The sequence below is a fragment of the Pogoniulus pusillus genome, chromosome 16, assembly GCF_015220805.1.
Source record: "Pogoniulus pusillus isolate bPogPus1 chromosome 16, bPogPus1.pri, whole genome shotgun sequence".
Taxonomy (NCBI): domain Eukaryota; kingdom Metazoa; phylum Chordata; class Aves; order Piciformes; family Lybiidae; genus Pogoniulus; species Pogoniulus pusillus.
The window spans coordinates 23,673,381-23,687,210 of NC_087279.1; the positions used below are offsets into that span (position 1 = coordinate 23,673,381).

Below are 13,830 nucleotides of genomic sequence, written 5' to 3' on the forward strand. Positions count from 1 at the left end.
TTTGGCTGGTGGAGCCCAGGTTCTGACCCTCCTGTGGGAGAAGATGACCTGCTCTTCCTCACTGGAAGCTCATGATGCAGCCAGGCTGAAGGCTGGGAGCGAGCTGGGTCTGGCACTGAAAGGATTCCACAACTCTGGGCACCAATGAGTGAATCTTGGTGAAAAGAAAGCAGCAGCAGAGAGCAACCAAGAAGAAATGGAGTGGGGCTCTACTTCTCAATAGCTTTGTGCATTGATGGGGCAGAAGAGCAAACCACCAGGAAGAACCTGGGGACATTCCACCCCAAAAGAGGTAAGTTTCAGCAAATAAATGCTGTCAGACCACTTTGCCAGGCCTCCCCAGCATCAGCCAACGAGTTGGGAGGTATTTGAGATAATGAATGCAAGCTGCAGTGGTGGCCAAATGAATTCCCAAAGATAGGTATGCTCTGATAGCTTACCGAGGGCAGGGCTGGGGGCTGCCAAGAATTAGACTAAAAATGGCCTTATCAGATTCTGCCAGGAGCAACTTTGGGGAGGAAATTAAAATCAATCCTTGTAGGTTTAGAGTTCCACACACTGAGGGCTACACAGAAAGCAAGTGTTATAAGTGAGCCCTCATCCATCCTTTCCAACAATCTGAGCTGAAGCATGCTGGAAGACATAAAGCAGGAAAACAAGAGGTGCTTTACATCTCCTCCTGCAGGGGCTGCTCTCCTGGGCGTCAGAAAGCTTCTCTATCAACGAGCAGTTCCTCATAGTTACATTTTAGTTACCCTGAGTCTACATCAGCTCTTACTATAAAACTTAAGACTGCTGCTGTCAGATGCTGAAGTCACAGCCGTGTGACCTGCGTACCTGTGAAGTCTCTCAAGCACAAAGGACATCAGGCAGTACCAAGGCAAGCCTGGACCATTCCTTGTGCAGCTGAGCCTTTCCTGGAAGTCTTTAAATGCCTGAGCTTCTGTATTTTATCTGGCCACAGAGGCTCTGTGGCATCCAAACTAACATTTAGCTTCCCAACAGCAAAGTATTTTAGCAGGTAACTCCCATGGCTTCAGTGAGCTAAGGCTTAAAGCAGGGCTGCTGCTCCATGCTATGGCTTCTCCAGTGGCTACAGCGTTTTAGAAGGTGTTTAGGAAGTATTTGTGGCTGCTTTGAATCTCTCTTCCTTCCACTGATCTGTTTTGGTGTGGTCCCAGGTCTGGCTGCATTGGCATGGTGAGAAGTCCATGTGCATGGGCTGGGACCGTGCTGTGCTGGGCAGTAAGAGGGAGTTCATACTCTAACACATGGCTGCCAAGAGCGTGTGCTCATGGTGATTGTAGCTGGCATGAGGCCAGGAAATAGATCTAATTCTTGTATATTTACAAGGTAAGAGTGGTCTCTGTGTTCAAGTTAGGGCAACTAGGTGAGAGACCTAAGCCAAACACACCAGCACACTCCAATTGGAAAGGTGCTCCAGGATCACAGAATCATTTTGGTTAGAAAAGACCTTTAAGAGAATCAGGTCCAACCTTAACTCTAATGTTGCCAAGTCACCACTAAACCACATCCCTCAGCAACACATCCATGTGCTTTTTAAACCCCACCAGGGATGGTGACTCCACAGCTTTCTTGGGCATCCTGTTCCAGCCCTTGACAGCACTTTGGGTGAAGAAAAAATTGCTAATATCCAATCTAAATGTTCCCTGATGCAACTCAAGTTCATTTCCTCTTGTCCTGTTGCCTGCTACTTGGGAGAAGAGACCAACCCCCACCTCTCTCCAGCCTCTTTAAGTATGTCTTCAGCCTCCTTTGGCCTAACCTCTGCTGACTCCCCAGAAATGAGAGAACTGAAAAAAGACATAAACATTATGGGATTCTGGGGGGTGTTGTCCAAGGATGTTAGTGAGCACTGTCCAGAACCCCCAGTGGCTCCTCAAGGAGCCCTCCCAGAGCCAGAGCCCCTGGTGTACACAGGGGCAGGATTTCCCTGGTGTCCCCTTGCTCCCTGCCCCAGGCACAATGGGGGGAAACATCCATGCTGGCTCACCCTGGCTCTGCAGCACACGCAGGGTCCCTGTCCCTCATCTGCTCTGTGCTCAGTGCTGCAGCTGAGGCACAGGTTCCCAAGTGACTATTTGCAAAAGAGAGATATAAACCAATCCACTACACCTGCATCTTCCTGCTGCCTCAGATGATGTCTTGTAAGAGGTGGGGGAAAAAAAAAGAAAGGAAAAAAGAGGACATTTCTCAAAGTAAAGAATCACAGAATCAACCAGGTTGGAAGAGACTTCCAAGATCATCCAGTCCAACCTAGCACCCAGCCCTAGCCAATCAACCACAACATGGCACTAAGTGCCACTAAGTGCCACTTGAACACCTCCAGGCATGGCAACTCCACCACCTCCTTGGGCAGCCCATTCCAATGCCAATCACTCTCTCTGACAACAACTTCCTCCTAACACACAGCCTAGACCTCCTCCAGCACAGCTTGAGACTGTGTCCCCTTGTTCTGTGTCTGCTTGCCTGGCAGAAGAGCCCAACCTCACCTGGCTACAGCCTCCCTTCAGGTAGTTGTAGACAGCAATGAGCTCTGCCCTGAGCCTCCTCTGCTGCAGGCTGCACACCCCCAGCTCCCTCAGCCTCTCCTCATAGGGCTGTGCTCCAGGCCCCTCACCAGCCATGTTGCCTTTCTCTGGACATGTTGCAGTACCTCAACATCTCTCTTGAATGGAGGAGCCCAGAACTGGACACAGCACTCAAGGGGTGGCCTGAGCAGTGCTGAGCACAGGGGCAGAAGAACCTCCCTTGTCCTGCTGCCCACACTGCTCCTGAGCCAGCCCAGGATGACATTGGCTCTGCTGCCCACCTGGGCACACTGCTGGCTCACGTCAACTACTCTCTACCAGCACCCCCAGCTCCCTCTCTGCCTGGCTGCTCTCAGCCATTCTGTCCCCAGCCTTTAGTGCTGCTTGGGGTTGTTGTGGCCAAAGTGTAGAACCAAAGAGTCCAACTTGCTGCAGCAGAGGGAAGAGGCTGCTGTGCCTGAAGCCTGTTGCTCCATCAGCACATATTACATGGAGGAAAGGATGCTACTTGGCTCTTCAACTCCTGCCAAGACTTAAGGCCCTGAGCACTGAAGTCAACATAATAATTTCCTCAAGCTGGAAAACCTCACAAGATATATGGAAGGAAACCCAGGTAACTGCAGCAGGAGAAGCCATGCATCTCCTGCTCTATGACATCCATCTCATAAGCAGCATCTTCTCCACCTCTTTCACCCAGCCTGTTGTTCCATTCTGTACAAAGACTTCTGCAGGTACAGAAATCAGCAGGACTGTGAGCACACAGAGCTGCCTTAAAAGCTGAGTCTGTCCCACTCCAGGCTATTCAACTCGAACAACAAAGAAGCAGAGGCTCCCAAACAGCCACTACAGGTCCCTCCAGGGAGCAAAGCATTGTATGGCATTTCCTCAAGTGAGCAGACAGCTGAGCTACCCGAGGACACTGACAGAATGGGGTGTGGAAGGCAATGAGGACACCTATTTTCCATGCTGTGGCACTTTGAAGAGAGTAGCAATCGAAGCAGCAAGCAACCTAGGCTGACACTTCATATTTTTAGTGAACAGTTGTAATATAAAAGCATTTAGAAGTCCTCCTCAAGAACAGGATTGGTCTGTCTCAGATGGAGTGAAACACAAGATAAAAAGCTCTCTGAGGAACTTCAGCCCCATTTCACAGGTGTGCATCACACCGTGGGGGGGGGTGTGTGTGCAGGAATGTGGGGCTGCTTCTTGCTCTCAGGTGTTGTAAAGAAAAATACTGGCTCAATGCACCAGGGATCAAATACTGTCAGCCTGCATATGGTCTTGGGCATCAGACAGGTTTTCAGCCATGCTGCTGGCTCACTTGCCTGCCCTGTGAGCCAGTAAAAATTAAAACATGACCAGAGCATTAAGTGCCTTTGAAACAAGGCTGGCTGCATCATTTCTCCCTAATGACTGCACAAATCAGTCACTGGGAAAGTTAGAACCACCGTAAATGTCTTTGTGCTTTGTGTCCCTCATCATCACATAGCCTTGTTTCTAAGTGCTGCAATCCCCAGGACCTGAGGCACAGCAATTATTGCAGTTTGGGATATATGGTGGGAGTTTGGAACATGGGCAAAAACTCAGCTTGGGGATGGGCTTGGAAGTGCTGAACTTCACAGATGGTCCTCGAAAGCCTGTTACTGCTTTAACACATCTCCTGCAGCCCAACACTAACTTCAGTGTCTGCACTCAATGCCAGGGCTTTGGGAGACAAATACTCCCAGTACCTGCCCTTTCATGCATTCCTTTGTTTCTCCTCTCACTGTGAGCCTCTGTAGGAGGTCTGCAGACTACGAAGCTAGCAGGCATGGATTGGCAACCTGTGACACAAAGACTGAAGCCAGTCACTACCGAACAGTGGCCCCACTACTTGCTGTTCAGCTTCAGGCCAGCTGTGCACAGCCTAGAAACTGGCCATCCAGTGGAGATGAGGTGGAAAAAGACAACCACGGAGGCACACCACAGGCAAGCAAACAGCCCCTGTACTTCTCAATTATTTTACAGTAAATTAGGAGAGAAGCATGGGCTGCACTACAGAAGGCAGGAAACATCAATGAATGACAATGCAGTTACCTGCTCTGAGTGAGAAGGACCTTGGGGAAAGGTGCTTCATCTGGAGGCAGAGAGAAGGGAATGCTTTCAAGATAAAAGAAAGTCTAATCACTTACTCTAGCTCGTGTCTGTCCTGGCAGTAGCAGCAGGAGAGGCTATCAACAGCAGATGAGACTGACCATTCTCTGCAGCTCCTTACCCTGCTATTTCCCCAGTGTTTAGTCAATGGATTAGGAAGGATGGAGGGGATGCTGCTGGCCAGCTCCTTCATCTCTCTGTTAGACTGAAGGATACTAGACTTAATCACAAGATCACATCATAATGGGTGAGTGTGGGTTGCAAGAGCTGAGCATGAAGTTGCAGTATATCAGTCCTGCAAGAAGTCAGTTTAGTAAAGAACCTAAATGCAGGTTCAGTTCTCAGCACACAGTGCTGCAGGGTAGTCCCTCACCTGCAGGGTAGCAGATGGACTTTGATGGCTGTTTTCCTGCTCATGGAGCACCACCAGTAACAAACAGGAGACAAGAGAACCTACAGCAAAACAACACCTGTATAGTTCTCCTTATTTAAGAAGAAACAAGTGGCACTGACAGATGTCTGGTGATAGGAAGCAAGCAAAATGGAAAGGAAAATAAAAATTGGAGATTTTAGAGTAGCAAGAAAGGAATAAAAGGATGTTCCTCTACCAGCCAGCTGGGTACCACTGGTTTCACCCATCTGTAAGTGGCTTGGAGCCACCAGCTGTGGCTCTGAGCTTTGACAGGGATGGTGGGCACTGAACTAAGGAAAGAGCTGCAGAAGCATCCAGCACCACTGCCCCAGAGCAGCATCAGGCTAGAGTTCTTCAAACAAAACCCCCAGCTGCATTTACCCTCTGGGACAAGCTCTGAGAAGAGCATGAGGCAGCAAATATGTGGATGGTAAGATGTCTGGCAAGGCTCTGTCCACCCCAGCTGTCAGCCGGGGAGGCTTGGTTTTGGGAGATGGTTGAAGCTGGGCATTGGCGGCAGGATGCTCTGGACAGGTGACACAGAACAGGGAGCACAGGGAAGGGCTGAGAGAGGTCTGGTTTGCTTTTTTAAACCAAAGCAAAGAGGTCTGCATTGTCAAAGGCCTTTCTCTGACTGGGAAACCAAAGCAGACAACTTCTTGCCTTTCATCAGCACACGAAACCAGCAGTCCTTGGAGTCAGTCGGTCTGCCTGGTCCTGAAGGGGAGACAGCTAGGAACCCAAGAGGGACAGCAGCCTTGGTGGGCCAATCTAAGCATACAGTAAACAGCTCTGAGATGGAGACAGATTCAGACAGATGCCTGGGGGATATCAACAGCTACCACATTCTCATTTTGGTCTGGATCAGCTTTATTGAATCTTTACTGAGGCAACTATTTCTACCTGGCTTTCTAAAGGCATGAAAGTCCCTCAACACATCCCTCTGCCTGGATCACAGATGCTGGGACCGTGCATACAGCTGCCTTCTGCTGCAGCAACATTTGTCCTTCTTCCCCAGGCTCTCAGGGCAGGATTGTTTTTATTAGATCTATATAATACCTGGTACTAGAGAGAAATACAGACTTGCTGTCACAGACTCAGAGCCTAAACCCTCATCCTGTGAATGAAAAACAAAAAAATCCCAACCAAAAAAAAAAACAACCCCCCATGAATCACTGAGTGCCTGGGAAGTTCAGCCTGTCTATCACTTCATTTTCAAGGATGCCTTTGTTATTGCAAAGCAGGTGTAAGGAATCATACAGCAGCTCCCTAATGCTGCTGTCACAGCAAATTCACTTGCTGCAGAAGAGAGGAGGAGAACAGCAGAGTTGTATATTCTTGCAACTAAATCTGCCCCTGGTTATCACTTGTGCCTTAGCAAGAGCTGACATCCTGCCTGCTACGAATATTATCAGAACAAGGACATGGAGAATATTGCTGTTGCACAACCTGTTTACAGGCAGCTTCATGGGGAAGGCATTTTGCAAACAACATGTTGGGACTGTGACAGAATTAAACACAAATAACCTCAGCTTTCCACTGACACCAATTTTAAGATAAGAATTCCTGAGTGCCAGCTCCCTGCCATGGCTGTTGGCTGGGCAGGCCTCCCACTTCCCACTGAGCCCAGAGCCCCTTTGCCACTGTCGAAATCAAAGTGCCCTGTAAAGCTGCCAATGCCACCAGCTTCCAGGCAAGGCCATAGAGCAGCCTTAGAATCATAGAATCAGCCAGGTTGGAAGGGACCTCCAAGCTCATCCAGTCCAACCTAGCACCCAGCCCTGGCCAATCAACCACAACATGGCACTAAGTGCCTCAGCCAGGCTTAGCTTCAACGCCTCCTGGGACAGTGCCTCCACCATCTCCCTGGGCAGCCCATTCCAATGCCAATCACTCTCTCTGCCAACAGCTTCCTCCTCACATCCAGCCTAGACCTCCCCCAGCACAGCTTGAGACTGTGTCCCCTTGTTCTGTTGCTGGTTGCCTGGCAGAAGAGCCCAACCCCACCTGGCCACAACCTCCCTTCAGGTAGTTGTAGACAGCAATGAGCTCTGCCCTGAGCCTTCTCTTCTGCAGGCTGCACACCCCCAGCTCCCTCAGCCTCTCCTCACAGGGCTGTGCTCCAGGACCCTCCCCAGCCTTGCTGCCCTTCTCTGGACACCTTCCAGCACTTCAACATCTCTCTGCAATTCAGGAGCCCAGAACTGGACACATCACTCAAGGTGGGGTCTGAGCAGTGCTGAGCACAGGGGCACAAGAACCTCCCTTGTCCTGCTGCCCACACTGCTCCTGAGCCAGCCCAGGATGCCATCGGCATGCCCAGCTCCCTCTCTGCCTGGCTGCTCTCAGCCACTCTGTCCCCAGCCTGTAGTGCTGCTTGGGGTTGTTGTGGCCAAAGTGTAGACCCCTGCACTTGGCCTTGTTAAATCTCATCCCATTGGCCTCTGCCCACCCAGCCAGCCTGGCTAGGTCCCTCTGCAGGGCTCTGCTACCCTCCAACAGATCCACAGCTGCTCCCAGCTTGGTGTCATCTGCAAACTTATCGATGCTGGGACACAATCCCCTGGTCCCAACCCAAACCTGAGTTCACATCAACAATAAGAAAAGGTGGAGTTTATGCTAAGCTTCCAATCCTTCCTTGTTGAAATCATAGAATCACAGAATGGTTTAGGTTGGAAGGGACCTCAAAGCTCATCTAATTCCAACCCCCTGCCATAGGCAGGGACACCTCCCACTAGAACAGGTCACTCAAGGCCTTATCCAACCTGTCCTGAACACCTCCCTGGGCAACCTGTTCCAAAGGCCAAAGACCCTCAATGACTAAGACGTTAGCATTTCTGCAGCAGCATTTCCTTGCCCTACAGGCCTGGGAAGCACATCACTATTTTGCAGGCATTGTACAGAAGCATTGCATTAGCAGCTAGAACTTCTGACAGCCAAGAATGAGAAGTATTTGGCACAGCAGATTGGTTTTAAAATGATAATACTTTTTAGGAAAAGGAAACAAAAACAACAATAAAACAACCCAAGACACAACCAAACAGAAATCTCCAAGCCCTGCAGGTCAGAATCAAATGACTGTCCCAGTGCAGTGAAGCCCAAATGGCTCAGCCAACTGACCCAGGACAGGATGCCATGAGGTAGAACTGTTTTACACCTTGGCAAGAATGAAAAGCCCACGAGAAGTTAACTCAGCATCATTCACACATCACAGCAGGATACAGATGGGTGTTAGGATAAACTCAAAGCTTCACAGAGATTACTGCCAGGGGTCAGATCTGCTCTGAGAGAAGCAAGCTCAGCTTCAGGTTTTAAGTGAAGCAATGGGTGATGCCCTCTGGGAACATCTCCCTCATTCTGGAGAGCACTCTCTGGATTGGAGAGCAGGTATGGAGATCTGTGTTCATGCCTTCAAAAGAGAAACAAACCCACTCTCTGTATCCTGCTGGCAGTCTCTGCATGGTTTCTAAAGCAGTATTTTAACAAAGAGGTCAGGCCTACCACACTGTGTACAATTCTGCAGGGTTTATCCACATGTTCTTAAATAAGCAAGGAACCAAAAGCGTTCACCTCCTCTTAGCCCTCTTTGAACACACATTCTAATGATGAGGCATCTCACCAGTCTCTGCTTATAAAACTGTCATTTACACACAGAATCTGTTTATTCATGTAATTATCTCTTTAAACCCCTGGATTTTACCAGCCAGATAAAATCCCTTGTTTACTGTACAGAATCCCAGTGGAATTTTGCCTGAGGACTGAGGTTGGACTCCTCAGACTTTATCTGCTTTAATTTGTCTGTATTTATAGTGCTAATTTCACTGAACCTTATCATAGAATCATAGAATCAACCAGGTTGGAAGAGACCTCCAAGCTCAGCCAGTCCAACCTAGCACCCAGCCCTGGCCAATCAACCAGACCATGGCACTAAGTGCCTCATTCAGGCTTTGCTTGAACTCCTCCAGGGATGGTGACTCCACCACCTCCCTGGGCAGCCCATTCCAATGCCAAACACTCTCTCTGACAACAACTTCCTCCTCACATCCAGCCTATACTTCCCCTGGCACAGCTTGAGACTGTGTCCCCTTGTTCTATTGGTGGTTGCCTGGGAGTAGAGACCAACCCCACCTGGCTACAGCCTCCCTTCAGGTAGTTGTAGACAGCAATGAGGTCACCCTCAGGTAGTTGTAGACAGCAATGAGGTCACCCCTGAGCCTCCTCTTTTCTAGGCTAAACACCCCCAGCTCCCTCAGCCTCTCCTCATAGGGTTTGTGTTCCTTGAGTGAAGCCAAGCCAATCGGATGCTGGCAAGAAATCAGTTATCCAAACTTCACAATCCATACACTTTGAACTGCATTTGTTTAATTCTTGAGAGCCACAGGATCCATTGGAGGGCAAAGCAAAGCCAGCCAAGAGTTACCAACACTAAGTATAGGATCTTAACTTAGCAAAAGACTCAAGAAATCACTATACAGATCCATTGACGAGTACATTCTACTTGTCTTTAATTTTTCACTGTTCAACATTAACATGAAACATTGGAGATGTATGCAATATTTATATAAAATTAAATAACAATATTGGAAAAATAAATACACTTTTACATAAATACATCAGTCCACACCGCTGAAAAGTTTCAGCTAATACTATACTCTTGTTTCAAAAGTGACAAAAAAAGGTAGGGTAGTGACACTCCATCACGACAGATGAAGTCTGTACAGCTACAGGATGATGTTTGCAACCGACGACAGAGCTAGAGCAAGTCCAGGTGATACCACGCTAAAGAAAAACAATCTGGGTGTTACTACCTACAGTAGTAGCACGAGGTAGACATACATGTGGAGTATTTTGCAGGAGGGACAAGAAGCCCTGTTGACCCCATAGATGGAGTTCAGTCTTCAAACAGCTCTGGGGTCCCCTACCTCCCTCAGAAGCAAGCGATACCTTGGTAATAAGACTGGAAAATCAGGTCACTTTGTGGCAACGACTGGGGCTCAGCTCTGCAGCCCCTTTGCCTGTGGGAGGGCAGGGGGCTGTGAGCCCTTTGGGCAGCTGAGAGGAGATGCTACAGGTAGGATAGGATGCTCCTGCCCTCTGCCTGTTTGCCTGCTCCCAGGAGATCAAGCAAGGACAACCCACCAAGGTTAAAATGACGTAGTAGAGTCAAGGGAGTTTCTCCTGGGTGGAAAGTAAAATAACCCAAAACCAAAACAGAGGACTACACTCTGCATTTCCAACATGGAGGAGCAGACGTAGCCCTGGAGCCTGCTCCTGAACAGATGTTGAAGAGGCTGAATGCTGAAAGACACCAAATGCAACACAACTCAGTCCACACCTTTGGTTCTTGGTCCAGCGCGAGTGACAAAGGATGGCAGCAACTCCCGGCTGGTAATTGTGCGGGGAGGCCACGGCACTGATGGCCAGCTCTGCCTAGCTCACCTCTAGCACCAGCTGTATCAGCGTACAAGTGACACATTAGCACCTCAAAGGAAGTATTTCGGCTCGCTGTCCCTTGTAGCGGTGAAGCACCATATAAGCACCAGCTCAGCAGTTTTACTGCATCACTCACTGAGGTACGACAGAAACACTGGGGAGCGTTGCTGGGAGCGTTGCTGCAAGCACCCGCAGGAACAAGAGCGCGGTTACATTCCAGCAAGGCAACTCTGCGAAGAGTGACAGTTAAGCAAGTCCAAGACATTACAAACAGGGCTCTGGTTTTCTTTTCCTGTAAAGTGCTTTTGAGTCAGATGCTTTTCTTTTTTTTTTTTTTTTTTTGCCTTAAATCTTCTTCAAACGTTTTTATAAGAAAATACACGATAAAGGTCAGCATTAGTTTGAAGGCTACTCGGAAAGAGGCAGGTCAGTTGTTTTCAGCATGCCAGAAGTGCCCCAGGCAGCACTGCTCTTGGCTCTGGGGGCTCTGCTGCTCTGGGTAAGGGGAATTTCAAAGTGTGGCACCCAAACCAGCATCCTGGCCAGCCTTGTGATTCAGGGCTGCTCTGCCCTGACAAGAGCATCTCTGTAGCAGTCTCCTCCAGCGGCAAAGGAGCGGTGCAAGACAACAGCTGCTCCAAACACTATTTTGTTATTAGAAACCTCTCAAGGTTTGAGGCCTTTTACCATCTTGCTAATCTCTTGCTGACTTAACAGTATCTAGACAAGCAGTTGGAGATCAGGCCACACAACAACTCTCCCCAGGCAGAGAGATGCACGGCAATAGCTAGCAGGTGCCTTTGCACAGTACTTCACGCTCTGTTATATATACATGGGAATAGAAACAGAGCATGGATGTGAATGCAGACATATTTCTATACAGCTATGTGTGTGGGCAGGTAGGGACCTGCACACACATCTATACACACTTGGATCTTCTTGGGAGCTGATGCAATTTAGTACACTATGGGTTGTGTTTTTCCCCTGTCATCTTGCTTTTGGCAGAGAACGCGTGACTGGAAAACCAGGAGGTGCACAGTGCAGCATTACCATTAAATATCAGAACAAACTAACTTCAATGGAAATGTGCTGCTTAAATGCCAGGTTTAAATCCATGGGCAGAGAACTCAGTCAGAATCCAGACTCATAATGCACAGCACAATAAAACGGGTAAAGGTGGCTACTTAGCAGAAAGTGCCTCTTAAATTAAAGGACTCAAGCTCCCCGAAAGTAAGCCCTTCCTGAACAGGTGTTACTCTGAATATATTGTCAATAATCCTCTTTAAGTGCAGTTTTAAGGCATGAAGCATTAGCACCTTGGTTTGAAGCAAATTAAATCTGTTGTTAGGGGATATCCACGAAACGGGTCACAAAGAGAAAGAGTTTATGGCCGTACCGAGCTCCAAGGACCAGCGCTCCAGGCGGCATCTCTAGGACAGTCCTGCACATTGCACTGCTCTCTGTCCGGTGGCTTGTCAAGGATTTCGCAGCTCAGATCCGTAAACCTCTCTCCATTAGGGCGCTGGCACACCACCAGCCGTGTTCTTGTCCCTGCTCCACATGGCTTCGTGCACTGGAAGTCAGCAGAGGACAGAGCAAGTCACTGTCTGGGCAGCAGTAAGCCTGCCAACCGGTCACTCAAAGCATCTCTTGAGACTCAGTGGTGGTTTCTGTTCCCACCCAATGCACGCCAACTAAATGTGCCCTAAACGATGCATGAGCCTCAGATCAGCTGCTTCAGCTTCTCCTCCCAATGTTGCACATGCTGCTCCACAATGATACTGACAGTTCCAATAGGATTCAAAAGGTTAATGTCTCTAATTGCTTATCTCAGATGAATTTTCAGAAGGGAGCAGTGGTTTTATTAAAGAAAAAAGGCTTTCAGTTGTAGCAGGCTGCTCTTAAAAGAAGAAATCTTAATTCTGGTAGAATTTACATTTGCCTGTGTAGAACATTTTCCCATGACAAATGGAAAGGAAAACACCACCAAGCAGTTGCAAGGGTTCCCTCATTTATCAGAGGCTGCTCCAGTCTTGCTAATAAATATCACTGCAGTATCCCCTTCTTCTCCCATTTTTCAGCCATGGGGTAGTGAAAGCCTTTCCCTGCTCAGGGAGCCCAGAGAGAATGTTGCACTCACCTCTCCCCAGTTGCCATAAGCCCACTGAGGACAGGGGCCAGATTCACACGACCTCTGCTCCATGGGCTTGCTTTTCTCATCGCAGTTATTTGCGGTGTATCCGTTTTCATCCTGGCACACCACGACCCGCCGCTGGAACCCCCCTGCACACGTGCTAGAGCACTGGAAGACACAATTGCCCACAGCTTCGCTCAGTCCAGGAGTCATTCTGTGTTCCCAGTTCCTTCCTGGTGCCTTGCACCATGGGAAGGCACTGCTAGACATTGAATACAGCTAACAGGCATTATTAACTTCAAATTCCAGCTATTACTACCAGCAGTGCAATGACCTAGGTGCTGACTAAGCAAAGAAAATAAACATGAGCCTAGTTTTAAGCAGGTGAGTAATCCCTGCTGCCTTAATGCAGTGTTTGACATCCCATTTGTGCTTAATTCCCTTCAGGGACTTCTGTGATAAAGCACTGTAAACTGGTTGGGGTGAGAGGAGCTGGCACTAATGCTCTGCTGTGCTTTGGCAACAGCTCTGCACAGCTGTAAATGTCCCAGGAGACAGCCAAGAAGCAGAGGTTGGCCTTTGTCTCATAGAAAACAAGGCTGTCAGCCTTCTGCCCAGACAACCTGGAGATAGGAGGTGCAAGAGGCTGAGAAGTGATGCCTGTTCCCTACCACAAGACTTGCTCGCGTGAGCAGAGAGCAGGTAGCAGGAAGAAGGGGGTTTTTGTCCCTGCACGGTGAATGTAAGAAAAGCCTGGATTAGCCCAGGAAGAAACCAAACCAAACCAAACCAGCAACAAGAAAACCAGGGCACTTACAGCACCCCAGGGGCCGACCCTCCACTGATTGCCTCCCGGTATATGGGCACGGTTTCGGTTCGGGATGCCTCCAGGGTGCAGCTTCAGGCGATGATCCGGATAGAGGAAAGGGTGGATGGGCCTGCCGTAGTCATGGCTGTTTGGATGACAAGGAGACATGGAGCAGTCTTGCTCGGTGGCAGGGAGGTCATCTGGATCACACTCACTCCTATCCACCAGCTGGTCACTGTAATTGATGCAGATCACTTGTCGCGTTGCCTTACCTTGCCCACAGGTCACCGAGCACTGCGTGAGAGTGAGATAAGGAGACACAGTCACGTTTCCAGCTTCGAACAGCAGACATCTACCG

General features: G+C 49.0%; 1 protein-coding gene across 3 annotated transcripts in view; it reads right to left on the reverse strand.

Moving 5' to 3' along the window:
- The window catches only part of ADAMTS9 (ADAM metallopeptidase with thrombospondin type 1 motif 9), a 120,436-nt gene that overhangs the window by 43,195 nt on the left and 63,411 nt on the right, over positions 1-13,830 (reverse strand). For all 3 annotated transcript variants that reach the window (XM_064157014.1, XM_064157013.1, XM_064157015.1), the window contains exons 26-28: positions 13,482-13,766; positions 12,671-12,832; positions 11,927-12,103 (exon numbers count right to left, since the gene is read on the reverse strand). In XM_064157014.1, coding sequence (XP_064013084.1) covers positions 11,927-12,103; positions 12,671-12,832; positions 13,482-13,766 — 624 coding nt within the window. The remainder of the gene's footprint in view (positions 1-11,926; positions 12,104-12,670; positions 12,833-13,481; positions 13,767-13,830) is intronic.